General features: G+C 44.2%; 2 protein-coding genes and 1 long non-coding RNA gene across 5 annotated transcripts in view; 1 reads left to right on the top strand and 2 right to left on the bottom strand.

The window, feature by feature from the left end:
• The window catches only part of LOC143642544 (uncharacterized), a 79,049-nt gene extending 74,009 nt beyond the window's left edge, over positions 1 to 5,040 (top strand). Inside the window, exon 5 of the long non-coding RNA XR_013155722.1 lies at positions 4,984 to 5,040. This is a non-coding gene — a long non-coding RNA (uncharacterized LOC143642544). The remainder of the gene's footprint in view (positions 1 to 4,983) is intronic.
• Positions 1 to 5,401, bottom strand: part of TIMELESS (timeless circadian regulator) — a 40,294-nt gene extending 34,893 nt beyond the window's left edge. Inside the window, exon 1 of one of the 2 annotated variants that reach the window (XM_077111055.1) lies at positions 5,270 to 5,401. Coding sequence is in view for 1 of the 2 variants with exons in the window: in XM_077111056.1 (XP_076967171.1) it covers positions 5,270 to 5,273 (4 nt within the window). In the remaining variant the exon portion in view is untranslated. The remainder of the gene's footprint in view (positions 1 to 5,269) is intronic. The other variant, XM_077111056.1, reaches the window with a different exon arrangement.
• Positions 5,402 to 6,410: 1,009 nt separating this feature from the next.
• Positions 6,411 to 17,373, bottom strand: part of MIP (major intrinsic protein of lens fiber) — a 35,069-nt gene continuing 24,106 nt past the window's right edge. The window contains exons 1-4 of one of the 2 annotated variants that reach the window (XM_077111059.1): positions 9,439 to 9,870; positions 8,711 to 8,875; positions 8,230 to 8,310; positions 6,411 to 7,400 (exon numbers count right to left, since the gene is read on the bottom strand). In XM_077111059.1, coding sequence (XP_076967174.1) covers positions 7,215 to 7,400; positions 8,230 to 8,310; positions 8,711 to 8,875; positions 9,439 to 9,798 — 792 coding nt within the window. In that variant the 5' untranslated portion in view covers positions 9,799 to 9,870 and the 3' untranslated portion in view covers positions 6,411 to 7,214. Of the gene's footprint in view, positions 7,401 to 8,229; positions 8,311 to 8,710; positions 8,876 to 9,438; positions 9,871 to 17,373 lie in introns of those variants that run through there. The other variant, XR_013155727.1, reaches the window with a different exon arrangement.

Consider the following 17,373-nt stretch of genomic DNA (forward strand, 5'->3'; position numbering starts at 1 on the left):
CAAAGATCTAAACATTAGGTCTAAGACCATAAAACAGTTAGAGGAAAATGTAGGGAGATATCTTATGAAACTTACAACTGGAGGCGGTTTTATGGACCTTAAACCTAAAGCAAGAGCACTGAAGAAGGAAATAAATAAATGGGAGCTCCTCAAAATTAAACACTTTTGTGCATCAAAGAACTTCATCAAGAAAGTAGAAAGACAGCCTACACAATGGGAGATAATATTTGGAAATGACATATCAGATAAAAGTCTAGTATCCAGAATTTATAAAGAGATTGTCCAACTCAACAACAAAAAGACAGCCAACCCAATTACAAAATGGGAAAAAGACTTGAACAGACACCTATCAGAAGAGGAAATACAAATGGCCAAAAGGCACATGAAGAGATGCTCAATGTCCCTGGCCATTAGAGAAATACAAATCAAAACCACAATGAGATATCATCTCACACCCACCAGAATGGCCATTATCAACAAAACAGAAAATGACAAGTGCTGGAGAGGATGCGGAGAAAGAGGCACACTTATCCACTGTTGGTGGGAATGTCAAATGGTGCAACCACTGTGGAAGGCAGTTTGGCGGTTCCTCAAAAAGCTGAATATAGAATTGCCATACAACCTAGCAATACCATTGCAGGGTATCTACTCAAAGGACTTAAGGGCAAAGACACAAACGGACATTTGCACACCAATGTCTATAGCAGCGTTATTTACAATTGCAAAGAGATGGAAACAGCCAAAATGTCCATCAACAGAAGAGTGGCTAAACAAACTGTGGTATATACATACGATGGAATATTATGCAGCTTTAAGACAGGATAAACTTATGAAGCATGTAATAACATGGATGGACCTAGAGAACATTATGCTGAGTGAGTCTAGCCAAAAACTAAAGGACAAATACTGTATGGTCCCACTGATGTGAACCGACATTCGAGAATAAACTTGGAATATGTCATTGGTAACAGAGTCCAGCAGGAGTTAGAAACAGGGTAAGATAATGGGTAATTGGAGCTGAAGGGATACAGACTGTGCAACAGGACTAGATACAAAAACTCAAAAATGGACAGCACAATAATACCTAATTGTAAAGTAATCATGTTAAAACACTGAATGAAGCTGCATCTGAGCTATAGGTTTTTGTTTTATTATTATTACTTTTATTTTTTTTCTCTATATTAACATTCTATATCTTTTTCTGTTGTGTTGCTAGTTCCTCTAAACCGATGCAAATGTACTAAGAAACGATGATCATGCATCTATGTGATGATGTTAAGAATTACTGATTGCATATGTAGAATGGTATGATTTCTAAATGTTGGGTTAATTTCTTTTTTTCCGTTAATTAATAAAAAAAAATGTATTACATATCACCTACAGTGCATTATTTCACTGTGGTTGGCCTGATTAACCTCTTTTCCTTTCACTGCTTTCACCATGCAAAAAACCCCAATCTTGGATCAAGACTATTCAACTCAAATCTAGACTCAGAATTGAATGGAGATAAACCAAACTCTGACTGCTGCAGAAGACAATTTGGCAGTTTCTCATAAAGTTAAGTATAGAAACACCAAATAACCTGATAACCCCATTCTAGGTATAAGAGAACTGAAAGCAGGGACTCAAACAGATATTTCCACACTGGTGTTCATCGTGGCATTATTCATAATTGCTAAAAGACAGGAGTTACCCAAGTGTCCATCAACCAATGAATGGCTAATAAAACATGGCGTATACAAAAAATGGGATATTATTCACCTGTAAAAAGGGATAAAGTCCTAATAAATGCGAAAAAATGGATGAACCTTGAAGACATCATACTGAGTGAAATAAGCCAGACATAAAAGAATAAATATTATATGAGCTCATGATACAAAGCAATTAGAACAAGCAAATTTGCAGAGTCAGAAATGAGAACACAGGTTACCAGGGGTAGAGGTGGGAGTAGGGAATGTGAAGTTAATGCTTAAATTGTGCAGTTTATATTTGGATTGATGGAGAAATTTTGGTAATGGATGGTGGTGATAGTACTGCAAAATTGCTACCATGAATATAATTAACAGCACTGAATCATAATTTGAATGTGTTTTTTTTTAAAGGGGAAATTTTAGGTTGTGTACATGTTCCTAAAATAAAAAATTTTAAAACCAAAAAAATAGGATTGTACAACACAATGAGCATTATTGTAAATGATGGACAATAAGGTTAATAGCACAACTATAAAAATGTTCTTTCATGAATTGTAACAAACGTACACTAATGCAAGGTGTTAACAATACAGTGGTATTTATATATGAGAACTCAGTATTTTCTGTGTTTATGCATAAAAAAATGCATATGACATATAACAGATGTGTAGTCTCCAACCTTGGCCGAGCCCTCAGCCTGATCTAGAAATCCTTTTTAGTTTTCCTGTTAGCTTTCTCTTTTCCAAGAAACAGCTGTTTCTAACCTTCACCACTATCCTTAAGCCCCTTTATTCCACTGTATCCCACACCTCTCAACTGGTGTTTCTGCTTCCTTCCTCTTAGTAGCAATCAAAGTTATCAGGCATGAACTCTCAAATCCATGAACTCTCAAATCCTCGTCACCCTGGCCTAAAAAACATACATTATATCTCAAATACCCACCCTCCGCTCTATGCTTCTAATCTAAACCCTCCATTTGTGATTTTGTTCAATCACTTTCCATCCCTTAGGTGGTTGTTCCTCAATTATTTCCAACCTTCCCTTTATACTGTTCCATCTACATACATTGGGAATTGGGGGGGGGGGGGTGAACAGAATAAAGCAAACCTGCCCCCGTGACTGTTCCTCCTCTCCACCTTAAATGCTGATGTTCAATAGGCCTGCATGTTCAGTCTTCATCGTATCTCATTATACTGATTCCTGGGCAAACTTATCCATTCCCATACTTTCAACTACCACCTGTCTCTGGCTCCTGTGAGCTCGTCCAGTACCAATACCACATGTTAAACTGATTAATGGAGAGCATTCTCCCTCTTCATATCTCAAAAATGCCTCACACTCAACATGTCCAAAACCGAATTCTTCATCTTTTTTGTTTTTGGACCTCTCAGGGACTGGCACTATTATCTACTCAGTCTTTCAAGTTAGAAGAAACCTTAGAGTCATCCTAGATGCCTTCATCAACTTAACTCCTAACACTGAATGGATCACTGATTCTGGCTAATTTCTGCCTCCTTAAACTATCCTACCCAGCTGCTATCCATCACCATTGCTACTGCCTTGTTCAAGTCCTGAATGGCTCTTTTTTTTTAAGTATACAATTCAATTAATTTTATTATGTTTACAGTATTGTACAACCATCATCACAATCTAATATTCAAAACCTCAAGGCCATTTACAGTCACACCTCATTCCTATGCCTGCCATAGGCAATCACTATCCAACTTGGGTCCTGAATATCTCTTGCTTAATTACTCAACTGCTTTCTTAACCTCTTTTCCTGCTTCCAGTCTTGTTCCTTTAAATCTAACTTCCACATGGTTACCAAATTTGGCCATACAATCACCCTGCTTAAAACCCTTCAAATGGGAGGCCACAGTAGGGGAAATATTTATCTTTCAGTTTGGTACTATTTAAATTGTTTACCATTACATACATCATAATTTAAGTCAAAACAACAGCCATAAGACTGAAACTTCAGCGGTTTTCAATGCCTACAATATAAAATCATTAGCATGATCTGCCTGCTGATCACCTCTGAAGTCTTCTCTCTCAAGATACTCCTCTGTCCAGAATGCCCTTCTCCCAATTCATCTTTTAAGACTGCCAAATGATTCTTTCTCCGGACTTCTCCATACAAAAGCAATCACTTTCTCCTTTGTGTCTACTTTGTGCCATATATAGACTTCTGTCCAGGCACCCGCATTTCATGTTGTACATATAATAGGTAAAACAGATTCTGCTTAAAATGTCTGCCACCTTCCATTAGCCTTAGATTCCCTGTGGCAGGAATTGTTCCTTTTTCATCTTTGAATTTTCAGAGCATAGATACTGAATCAAAAGATACAGGGGGTGAGACTTGGGGAAGAGTGTTTTGAAAATGTTCCTCAGGTAATTTTAACTCGATCTTATCTTAATAACATCACTAAAATGTAAACTCCTTGAGAGCAGGAATCATCATGACCAACACATAGGAGGTGCTCCATACTTATCAAACTGAACTGAAACAGACATGTCTTGACCTGAGGGTGGAGAGGATGAAGCTGGAGATTTGAAGGAATTAGGATATAAAATGGAGTGTGAAGTTGTGAAAGGAGATAATCTTACCCACAAGCGTGTGGGGTATGGAAGCCAGGGCAAACTTTTCATCACCCAGTAACCGCAAAGATCCTTAAAGCCTGACACTGTTTATTCATTTCTGTACCGCTGGCACTGGGCACAGTGCACAGCACAGTAGTAGGGACAGCACGAAAGAGCCCAAGGCAGATGGCATCCTTTCCATGTGGCTGGTGAGTCCCGTACATGAGAAAGGAAAATATTTAGGGAGGTTTAGAAAATAAGGCTGAAATGAGAGGCTCAGGGTCAAACTGTTTTGAAAGGCCCTGTATGCCCACTTAAGGATTTAAGCCTGACTATGGGTGACCAAGGAGGAAATTTTAATTTAATCTGAAATCATCAGATTGATCTTTTTATAAAGATAACTGGTGGCAGCATGAAGGGCATGACATAAAGAACTGAAACTCAAGGGAAGAAACTTCATTAGTGAATGATGGTCTAGGCAACAAACCCAGGCAAAGGCCGTGTCCTCCTTTAAGCCTGCTGTCCAAAGGAAAGGAGGAAAATGTGAGGAAGAAATAAGGAGTCCGTTTTGTCAAAACCAAAGATGTAAGTTAAATGACTTAAATTCCAACCCGATGACCACCAAGCCGCAGACCTGTTGTTTCGGGTGAACGGAACGGGGTGTTTCAAAGTTTAAGTCTCCGGAACCATCTATTCTTTTTTCCCATCGCAGCCCTAAGCCCGCGCGAGGACCAACTGAGCAGAGCGAGGACAGGGCGGTCCCCTTGACGCGGGAAGGAATGCACCGATTAGAGTGCCCAGCGCGGATTCGGAACGCAGCGGCTTCGGGGCGAAGAACGCAGCGCGCGAAACTGCGCGTGCGCGCCAAGAGCGCCCGCCCCGCTCCCTGCCTTTAAGCAGAGAGGCGGGACAGGGACTCGGTGCCTCACAGAAGTGTCCCCGCAGCTTCAAAGGGACCCGACCGTGTCCGATTAGAGCCCTCCTACCCACACACTCACTCATTCGCTCCCCGCGGGTCCTCGGGATGCTCGTAGAGGCAGCAGCCCAGAGGCGCTGGGCCGCAGCGTTTCCCGCCACTAGACTCGGCTCGACCAGTCCCCGCCAGTCTGAGGAGAGGGGCGTGGCTTGGCGGGCTGGTCCACGTGATACGAGTGGGCAGGGGGGTTGGTGATGGAGTAAGAAAATGGAAAGAGAGCGCAAGTTCTGTTTTATCTGTGACGATCCCCTCCATTGCGTTAAAAAGCACACTGCTATGAACTTTCTGCTGATTTAACATAAGAGGAATAAAAGTCTGATTAGGAGTAAAGTTACAAATAGTTTTCCCCTTCTCCTAGACAAGTAGACTATTCCAAAGTTTTGATTGGTTACTTAGAAAAGTTAGGCTTTATTTGGGAGGAGGTGGAAAGCAGAGGTCCGGAAAAGAGAGGGTTTGTTCTTTATGTTTTCTGTTGTATTTTGTTTGTTTGAATCTGTCATATTGTAGGAACAGGCTTAGAGTTTGCGACGTGTGCAGTTGGCTCATAAAAGTAAGAGATCAACACTAAATGTTCATTGGTCAATTGAGTCTCCTCTGGCCTCTGCTGAGATGAGTGTATTTTGCTTACCACAAAAAAGGATAGGGCTCAAACGAATAATTACCTCTTGAATTATTAAGCATCTAAATAGATGGAGTCTATTTCTGGGATGTGTGAGAGAGGCGGTTTGCTGCGAAATGAAAGGGCAGATGAGAAAAATGAAAAAGATACCCACAAAAGGAACATAAAGGGAACTATAGAATTAGTGATAAAAGCAGAAAGATGTCTTTTTTTTGTTTGTTTTTTTGCATGGTCAGGCACCGGGAATCGAATCCGGGTCTCCGGCATGGCAGGCGATGCAGTGACTGAGTTAAAACCCTGAGGGTCAAAGCATGCATCTTCCCCAACCTCCACCGTTTTCCTCCCGGCATCCCAATTCCTGTTTTGACCTTAGAAAGCTCTTATGGGGCTTAAGTACTGTCTGTCAGGAGACCATTCTGGGGGAAAGGGAGATGTCAGGCAGAGCAGCTAAACTTTATTTTTCTAAATTCTGGTCTCATCCGCTCCTATTTTTTTAATTGGGAACTTGCTGGCCCACACCAGAATGAACACACAAGCCAGCCGGTGGACGTAGACAGGTTTATGAGGCTTTACAGAACAGCTCAAATCCCAGTATCCCAGTGCTCTTTTTTCTCAAAGCTACTTCCCCACCCGAGTCCCTGGGGCAAGCCATCCCTGAGATAAATAAGCTATACTTTCCCATGAATTTCCCCAAAACTTTGTGGTGCAATTACATCCTGGTCTGGGGTTTATACCTCCATTTCCTATCCCCTCTCCGTCTCGTCTCCCACCGCTACCACCATTCCTACAACCACAAGCATCTTAGCCTCATTCCAGAGAAATGTTGAGCCCCTTCTCATTCCAGAGAAATACTGGAATGCCTTGTTTCCCCACTTCTTTCCATCTGCCTCCTGTGAGGAGTAACACCTTTTTTCTCTCTTAGAAACCAAAAAGCACACACTTGACTAATAGCAGACTATAGGCCCGAAACTTGAAGTCTTGGTTCCCTGTGTTCACCACACTGAGTGGAGGAGGAAGGCATAGGATGATATCACTTTTCCCTTCCCTAGCTTTCATGCCCCAAAACTCAGACACAGCCACACTCACCCACATTCATACCCACAATCATGCACACACGGCGAAGGGAGGTGAGATGGGGAAGGAGAAAGGAAAGTTTGCACCAACCAGCTCATGAATGCAACTTGAAAAATTTCACACGGCAAAAGGGGAAAAAACACACACATCCACATGTAAATTTAAAAATAAAGAAGTACATGTCTGTCCCCACAGTCTTTCTTCATCTAGGGGCTGAATCAGCCTCTGCATTTAAACCTAGAAGCTTCCTACTCCTTGTATCCAGCTGGAGCTTTTACAGGGCCTGGGTCTTCAGTTCAACAGGTTCCCCTGTGCCCTCTTGTTGTCCATTGGGGTCACTGGGTCTGGCACCTTTGAGGATAGAGAGTCTCTCAGAAACATTCTTGAGTCGGGGGAAGAGGAGAAAGTCATAGATGAGGCTGCCCAGGGCCCCTCCAATGATTGGGCCCACCCAGAACACCTGCAGGAAAAGGAAAGGAATACTCAGATTTGGGGAGGGGATTAAGAAGAAGGCTGCTTTTTTTCCCAACCCTCTCAGTGGAAAACAGGCATCCTGGACTTGGTGTATAAAACTGGGTACTATTTAAGCAGAAATCAGTGAGTGTTCGTTTGTTCTTTAACTCCTAGGCTGTGCTCCATTGCCTGTATCTCAAAACTCACATTTATTTTTTCATTCATCAAATCATTCCTTTGTCCCACATTTTCTTAACACACATATATTCAATTTGTTGTTATCTATTTACACAGTTTAAATGTTCTTTTGAAAAAAATTGAATTATTTTCAAATGTTTGGTTTGTCTATAGCCAACAACTTAATCATAGCTAATATTTATTGAGGACCCTACTCCATACCAGATTCTATGCTAAATGTTTCCCACATGTAACTTTCACATTTCTCATGACAGCCATCCTATAGTTAAAGAAACCAAGGTTTAGGATGATTGCATTACTTGCCCAAGGTTACACCCAGGCTAGTAAAGTGCTAGACAGAGGTTTCTATCTTCATATTCAGTTCTCTGGCTTTATAGCCCCTAATTTTGGTATCCACTGGTACTCAGTAAAATCTTCTGACTATAAGAAAAAGAACAGTATGAGCAAGAGCCTCTCTTCCCAGCAAAATGATGAATCCTGCTCACATAGGCATGCCAAACTCTCTGACAGTCCCCTTGGCTGAGGTGCCAAGTAGAACAGCCAATATGTCCAGATAGAAAGCTGGAAACAAACCTGGAACCTGCAGCCCACACCCATTCAGAAGAGATTCAGGATTTTGCCCCTCTCCTTTAACTCACCCAGTGGTTGGTGAAATTTCGGGTGAGAATGGCAGGAGCAAAGGAGCGGGCAGGGTTCATGCCTGCACCGGTATAGTATATCTGTAAAAGACACAGTTGTAACTGAAACACCCTCTCCATTTCATCCCATCTCTTCTCTCCACAACCCAGTTTGCCCCCGAGATCTGGTACCTTGTCTCCAGTCAGCAACAAGTAGGGAAGCACAACTTGCACGTCTCTTTAAAGGTCCCCATAATGGGTAAGGGCACTGATGTGCTTGCTATCTGGGAAGAGGCTATGAGCTCAAGACAAAGCCCATATTTCCCTGTGATTCAGGCATTTCCACCTTAGGGTCCAGAAGGACTTGATATGGCAGTCATAAGGGAGAGGAATAAGGCAGGGAGATGCAGAGTAAAGTGGATGGGAAGAACCTTGAAAAGTTGGGGAAGGTTTGGGGGCCCTGGAATCCCTGAATGAGAAGTTGTTTGCCTCCTCTGCTTACCCCAAAGAGGTGCCCCAGGGTGAGGGAGAAGCCAACAGCCAGGGCCACAGAGCCCAGGCGGCCATTCCGCCTCTCGTCATATGTGGCAAAGATGCAGAGCACAAACTGGAGTGTCAGGAAGATCTCCACCATGGTAGCCTGGCCCACACTCACCCCAGGGTGCAACTGGCCAAAGAAAGAAGACGGAAGGCACCTATTAGGCTGTCACCGTGTTACCTCCTCAAGGCTTCCCAGGCAAGGATCCCCTTATGGCATCAGTTCCCTGGAAAGGAATGATAATACAACCCCCTTCATAATAATTATATTTGTTTCTTAATTTGTCCTAACAATACTCCTTCAAGGTAGAAATAATTTCACTCGCACTGATGGGGAAACTGAGGTCCCTAAGATAAAAAAAATTTCCTCAAGACCCAGCAAGGAGATGGGAGGAAACCTGGGACCTGAATTCAGTTTCCTTGATTCTCAGTTGGGAGTTCTATGCCTTCCTTACCCCTCCATATCACTGGCTAATCTTCCCCACCCTGAAACAGGCACATGCAAACACACACACACACACACACACACACACACACACACACACACACACACACACACACACACACACACACACACACACACACACACACACACACACACACACACGTCCCAGAACCCAGGGAACTGATCCACCCGCACCAGTCAGGGATTCAGAATACTAGGTGTCACAGCCCCTCTCAGCCAAACATTACCGTGTTAAGTGCTAAATTTCCTCGGACGGCAGGCGGGGTAACACTATACAGCACGGCAGCCCCAGCCACTGCTCCCAGGAGCTGGGCTGCCATATAGCAGAAGGCACGAAGCAGGGACATCTGGGAACCCACGAGGAAGGCAAAAGTGACTGCAGGATTGACGTGGGCTCCACTGATGTGGCCCACAGCTTGCACCAGTGTAGCCAGGGCCAGGCCAAAGGCCAAAGCCACCTGCAGGACTTGCAGGGGGCCAGGGGCCCAACGCAGTGAGGCCCCCAGCCCGAAGAAGACATAGAAGAGGGTGGCAAAAAATTCTGCAAATATGGCCCTCCAGAAGGAGGCTGATTTCAGTTCCCACATGGCAGAGGGGATGGGCACAGTGCCTGAAGCCCTGATATGTCCTGGTCTAGTTGGACAGTCCCCTTTATAGAGGACTCTTAATCCCTGGGAGGGGCATGCTGAGGTGGCTGCCCAGCCTGTTAACCCCTTAACAGTTGTGGAGGACTGGGCCTGCTCCCATACATCTGATAAAGCTGCTGGAATTCCCCCTTCCTCTTCAACTGGGAGATAATCAGAGCCACAGAGGATGCCTGAAAGGGCTCAGAGATGGAGAGACTCAGAGAAAGGGACCAAGGACAAGGGGAAGGGCAGGGTCTGTCCTTTTCTTTGTGTCAAAGTTGGGATTCATAGTTCTGATTGACATCTATGTTAGAACATTCCTCAGCTCTGCTTGGTAGGTCAATCAAAAGTAAAACTGAGTTTACTTCACGGAATATGGGGCTCTGCTCCTGGGGGCTTCCAGGCTCCACTGAGTCTGCCAGGGATAAGGATGGGGGTGGGGATCAGGAGAGAGGTCCAGCAGGGAAGTTGGATAACTGAAGAGAATTCTTTAGTTCCCTGGGATTAGAAGGTTTTCTCCCATTGGCTGGTTTGGACTGGAATCTGTGGACCCTGCAGCTCTGGGACAGAATAGTTCTGCTGTGTCTGGCTTTCTCTTAGCCCAGGGTTCCCCACCCCAAACCCATGCCAGCACCTCCCTTTCCAAACCCTAGGCTGACCTTAAACCACAGAGAGATGGGCATAGGGAAGAAGCTATCTTTCATGCATGGGCGTTGGAGGACCAGGGAGGGGGAAAGAGGTTAAAAGTTAAATCTGAGAATCAGCTCATACTTCATCTTTTCAACTCACGAGGTCATAGCAGGAAAAAGTGAAAAGAAGGAAACTGTGTCGTGGCTATTGAAACAAAGGGAAGGTCTAATATCCCCTCTAATATGGCTATAATTGGGAAACTGGAATCCTAAACCCCATGTCTTAATACAGGCCCTGAAGACAGCACTCCTGTTTCCCAGGGAAAGGTCTTGGGGTGGACAAAGCAGGCTGGACAAAGAGGAAAAGGACAAGACTAGGGAGGAAAACTTGGGGAAAGGGATTCAGTTGTGCCTGAGCTTCATAAGGAACTCAGGCCCTCTGGGTGGGGGCTGTGTGGTGGTGAAAAAGGAGGAATGGGGCACTCTGGTAGGCTTTACCATCTCTATATAGTGACAGGTCATACAACGTACAGCTTTCCCCATGAAACATGAGGGAAGAACAGAAATTTGAAGGAGATGCCTGCAAAGATGGCACCCAGCATAGATCCAAACCAGTACACCTGCTGAGAGAGAGAAGGGACACAGATCAGTGTCCATGCTCCTCTTCTCCAATATACAGCTTGGGGGTGGACAGGAAGAGAGTTACAGCAAAGGGGTAGGTCCATCTAACCCATCTACCCACAGGAGGAATTTCTGACAGCTGGTCAGACGGCAGCCCAGGGAACTAAAGCTCTTGAGTTCATGGAGGAGGAATAATCTCTCATTGGTCCTTGGAAGCTCTTGAATTCTAGAAGCCCTGCCACTCTCCTGACCTTAGAACCTGTAAACCTCACTGCACCCTACCCAGTGATGCTCCCAGAGCCCTATCATGACTTCTGACCCCAGTGACCATTCAGGGTTTGTGTACTAACTCCATAAATGGTGCACTAGACAGAAGAGAGGTGTTTCAGTCAGGATTCTCTAGAGAGATAGAACCAATAAGAGAGATCTGTAAATATGAGATTTATAAAAGCAGTCTCATGCAACCGTGGAAATGGAAGAGTCCAAAATCCATAGGGTTAGGTTGTGAAGCTGACAGCTCCAATGAAGGGTCTTGATAAACTCCACACAGGAGCCTTGCTGGCTGAAGAAGCAGTAAAAAAAAATCTCTCTTCTTCGTTAATAGTCTTCGGGTGATTGTATTATCTCGTGTGTGGGAGACACATCACCTTGAAATACGCTTGATTTTCAAATAGAACACAATAACAGACATTTGTTTCACCTAACAATACTCAACTGTCCTGTATACCATCTGGAAACATACTACATCTCTCCAGAATAGGGTGCAAGTCCTTAAGTAACATTCACTCTTAAACTTCATATCCTATAACTTAAATACTATAAGATGAACAATACAACCTATGTCATATGATAAGAGGAGAACAAGATATTTCCTTATGTACAATTACAAACTTCTTAACAGCGAGGAAATAGTAATACCATCACAGTCCTCGTTTCTGTAACTGCTCACATGGTCATAGTTCATACTTATCATTATCTTCTTCTAGTAGCCATTCCATGTTCCCTTTGCCCTCAGCAAGCACTTCAGCTGGCTGTGGTTCTTTGCCAGGTGGGGTGACCCAAACCTTCATTCCTGAAGTTTCTGGCCCATTGGTAGTCCTGCCTGGATTAAGTTGTTACAGTTTTCCATTGGCTTTAATCACAGGGCATGGCAGTACTAAGAGATACCCTAGGGGATCTCCTGTATTCCAGGAAAAGTCTTCTTTATCTCCAGTGTAGTTGCAGTCCTATTTCCTCTTGATAGTCAGGATCAATCACCCCAGACAGTACAGTAATCCCCCTTTGTGCCTATTGATTCAGTGGCATGAGAAGCCCAAAGTGGCCAGGTGGCAGTCTTAACTTCCAGTTCAATGGAATCATTACTCTATCTCCTGATAGGAGCACTCCTCCTTTTGGAACTAAGACCTGTAGTCTAGCAGAGCTTAAGATTTCAGGGACAGGAAGCAAAAATTTTCCTAGCAGATCACTAGGGGTGATAATGAGTGCTGCCACTCCCATTTCCACCCCTTGATTCCTGGACCCATGGATCCTGGCTATAGGAGAAACAGCATCATACAGTGGATGCTGATTCAGAGCATACACAGCCTCCTGGAGAACACTCCCCAGCCCTGCAAGGTATTGCCACCTAGTTGCCACCATAATTGGGTCTTCAAAAGGCCATTCCATGGTTCTACCAACCCAGAAGCCTCTGGATTATGGTGAACATGGTAGGACCAGAGAATTCCATGAGCATGTGCCCATTCCCGCACTTCATTTGCTGTGAAGTGGGTTCCTTCATCAGAAACAATGCTGTGTGGAATACCAAGATAGTGGATAAGGCATTAAGTCCACAGATGGTAGTTTTTGTGGAAGAATTTCATGCAGGGAAGGCAAACCCATATCGGGAGTATTCCAGTTAGAACAAATTGCTACCCTTCCCATGAACGATGTGGTCCAATGTAATCAACCTGCCACCAGGTAACAGGCTGATCACCTTGGGGAATGATGCCACATTGGGAACTGAGTGTGGGTCTGGCTGCTGGCAGATTGGGCACTCAGCAATGGCTGTAGCCAGGTCAGCCTTGGTGAGTGTAAGTCCATGTTGCTGAGCCCATGTATAACCTCCATACCTAACACCATGCCCACTTTGTTCGTGAGCCCATTGGGCAATTGCAGAAGTGGCTGGGGAAAGAGAATGACTCATATCCACAGAATGAGTTATCTTATCTGCTTGATTATTAAAACCTTCCTCTGCTGCAGTCACCCTCTGGTGAGCATTCACATGGGACATAAATATCTTCATGTTTTTAGCCCACTCAGAAAGGTCTATCCACATACCTCTTCCCCAGACCTCTTTTTCACCAATTTTCCAGTTATGGTCTTTCCAAGTCCCTGACCATCCAGCCAAACCATTAGCAGCAGCCCATGAGTCAGTATATAAATGCACCTCTGGTCAGTTCTCCTTCCAAGCAAAATGAACACCCAGGTGCACTGCTCGAAGTTCTGCCCACTGGGAGAATTTTCCCTCACCACTGTCCTTCAAGGACACCCCAGAAAGGGGTTGTAGTGCTGCAGCTGTCCACTTTTGGGTGGTACCTGCATATCATGCAGAACCATCTGTAAACCAGGCCTGGGTTTTCTCTTCCTCAGTCAGCTGACCTTAAGGAACTCCCAAAGAGGCCATACCTCTGGGCTGGGAAAGAGAAGGTAATGTGGCAGAAGTGAGGGCCATGGGCATTTGGGCCACTTCCTCAACTTACTTGTGCCTTCAGGACCTGCTTGAGCCCTATCTCTTATGTACCATTTCCATTTTATGATAGAGTGCTGCAGTGCATGCCCAACTTTATGACTTGGTGGGTCAGACAACACCCAGTTCATGATAGGCAACTCAGGTCTCATGATAACTTGGTGGCCCATGGTTAACCATTCAGTCTCTACTAAGGCCCAGTAGCAGGCTAAAAGCTGTTTCTCAAAAGGAAAGTAGTTATCTGCAGTGGATGGTAAGGCTTTGCTTTAAACTCTAAGGGTCTGCACTGCGATTTGCCTAGAGGGGTCTGCCAAAGGCTCCAGACAGCACCCCTATTTGCAACTGACACTTCCAGCACCATTGGATCTTCTGGATCACTGGATCATATGGCCCAAGTGGCACAGCAGCTTTCACAGCAGCATGAATTTGTCACAGAGCCTTCTCTTGTTCCATTCCCCACTCAAAACTAGCAACTTTTCTGTTTACTCGGTAAATGGGCCAGAGTGGCACATTCAAATAAGCAATATGTTGTTTTCAAAATTCAAAGAGACCAACTAGGCATTGTGATTCTTTTTTGGTCATAGGAGGGGCCAGATACAACAGCTTATTTTTACCTTAGAAGGGATATCTCAACATGCGCCACACCACTGGACACCTAGAAATTACACTGAGATGGAAGGCTCCTGTATTTCTGTTGGATTTATCTCCCATCCTCTGACATGCTAATGCCTTAGAAGTAAGTCTAGAGTAGTTGTTACTTCTTGCTCACCAGGTCTAATCAATATGATTCATCAAAATAATGGACCAGTGTGATGTCTTGTTGAAAGGGATAAACGATCAAGGTTCCTGTGAACAAGATTGTGACATAGGGCTGGAGAGTTGATATACCCCTGAGGCAGGACAGTGATGGCACGCTGCTGGCCTTGCCAGATGAATACAAACTGTTTCTGGTGGTCCTTACTGACAGCTATTTAAAAAAAAGCATTTGCCAGATCCATAGCTACATACCAGGTACCAAGGGATGTATTTGCTCAAGCAATGATACCACATCTGGAATACCAACTGCAATTGGAGCCACCACCTGGTTAAGTTTATGATAATTCACTGTTAACCTCCAAGACCCATCTGTTTTCTGGACAGGCCAAATAAGAGAGTTGAATGGGAATGTGGTGGGACTCACCACCCCTGCGTCCTTCAAGTCCTTAAGAGTGGCACTAATCTCTGCAGTCCCTCCAGGAATCCAGTATTGCTTCTGATTCACTATTTTGCTAGGTAGGGGCAGTTCTAGTGGCTTCCACATGACCTTTCTGCCATAATAGCCCTCACTACATGAGTCAGAGAATGAATGTGGGGATTCTGCCAGTTGCTGAGCATGTCAATTCCAATATGCATTCGGGAACTGAGGAAATGACCACAGAATGGGTCTGGGGACCCACTGGACCCACTATGAGATGATCCTGTGCTAAAACTCCATTGATTACCTGACCTCCATAAAGCCCTACTTTGTCTGGTGGACCAGAGTGACATTTTGGGTATCCTGGAATTAGTGTCACTTCTAAGCCATTGTCTAATAATTCCTGAAATATCTGACCATTTTCTTTTCCCCAATGCACAGTCACCCTGGCAAAAGGCTGTGGGTCTCCTTGGGGAAGGCTTGGAGGAAGATTAACAGTGTAGATTTGTGGCAGTGTAACAGGGTTCTCCCCCAAAGGGACCTGGCCTCCCCTTCATTCAAGGGGCTCTGGGTTTGTAAACTGTCTCAAGTCTCAATTTCTTAATCAAGAAATTAATTAAGGGGCCATGACTGTGTTTTTGCAGTTCAAGTTAGACTTCTGTTCACTTGACCTAGAACTCTTTTGTTTATACAGCTCAAACAAGAATTTAGTAGACTTCCCATCCATTGTACTTCCAGGTACCCCATGATTTACTAGCCAACGCCACAAATCTCTGCTAGTCAGATTATTTTGACTCCTGCTTTAAGTTTCCTATCTATTATAATAGCCACATCCACCCTGTCTTTGGCGATTAAGTGCTGCCACCTGGCTTCTGCCAACTTGGGATCCAGTCATCCCCATTGTGTTTAAGGATTCTAGCTCAGTGATAGCAGTTCCCACAGTAATATCTGACCTATAGAGAAGTGCAACTATAGAGCTCTTCAGGGATGATGGCACTAGTCTCACAAATTTATTTCTCACTGTTCTGGTAAAAGGTGCATCTTCCGGCATTCCTGGGGTATAAGAGCAGGCTTTGCATGATAAATCCACTCTAACATTCCAATCTCTCTAAGCCTCTGGATCCCCTCATCTACATTACACCAGGGCAGTCTGGCATTTCAACCTCAGGTAACTTCGGGCAACTTTTGATCCATGTTTCAGTCAACCATCCAAACTATTAATGCCCTTTCTAATCCCTTGAGCTACAACACTGAATGCAGAATCTATTAAGTGGGCCTTTATCAATAAATTCTGCATGATCCAACTTTATATTCCTTCCACAATTATCTCACACCCTTAATATCCATCCCCACACATATTCCCTTGATTTCTGTCTATATAGACTGGAGAACTCATGTAATTCTTTTGAAATATAATGTACCTCCTCATGGATCACATTTTGTACCTCACTTTTTGGGGCCTGTTGGGATTTTAGTCTAGTTATAGATCTTTGAAGAAAAGAGGGGTAGTGGGGGTGAGTCATAAAAAGAAACAGAAGTATCCTTCAAGCCAATTACTTCAGGGCATTCCATTGCAATTTCATATGGTGAAATAGGAATAGTTGCTCCATATAGAGGGGGGCTATCTCCCCAGGTGGTTACAGGTTTAGCAGGCATTGAAGGATTAATCTCTTTAAGGGGAGGCTGGAGGCAGACTCCTCTGGGCAGACTGGAGGCTGGGAAGCTGTTTGCTCAAGGCAGGCTGGAAGCTGGAAAACTCTTTCCTAAGGGCAGTCCATTACAGCTCTATCTAGCAAAGGTTCGGCAGATTCCAGGGATTCCATCTCTCCATTGCCATATGTCACTATACCAAGTTTCAGGATCCTATTCTTTTCCAATCAAAGTCCTTACTTTAACAGCAGACACCATGGAAGGTTGAGATTTTAGTTTACGTTGTAAATCTGCTACTCATACAATGAGGTTCTGTGTCTGGTTTGCAGAGATCTCAAGTCTGTGGCCACAGGAAATAAGATTTTCTTTCAGAGAACACATGGAAACTTTTACATCTTTCATGTGTTGCTTAAGTTGCAGGAAACACACTCTTAGTTGATCGAAGCAGTAAATAGCCACAGCTGCCATCAACTGACTGATGATTTAATAAACCAGCCTTCTGATTTATCATCCAGCCACAAAAAATATCCTTGCAGCAATGGTCAGGCCAGTGCTTGCCTGACCAGACAACTGGGTACATCATCTGTCCAAGCTGACACCAGAACCTAACCAACAGTACAGGGCGGGAACAGAGTCTCTGGAAACAGACACTTTAGTTCAAATGTCGTTGAGAATACAAAGTGACAGAGCCTCTCATGACTGCTGGTACAAGTCTAAATTCAGAAAATCACTCTGGA

Source organism: Tamandua tetradactyla, chromosome 7 (assembly GCF_023851605.1).
Source record: "Tamandua tetradactyla isolate mTamTet1 chromosome 7, mTamTet1.pri, whole genome shotgun sequence".
Classification (NCBI taxonomy): domain Eukaryota; kingdom Metazoa; phylum Chordata; class Mammalia; order Pilosa; family Myrmecophagidae; genus Tamandua; species Tamandua tetradactyla.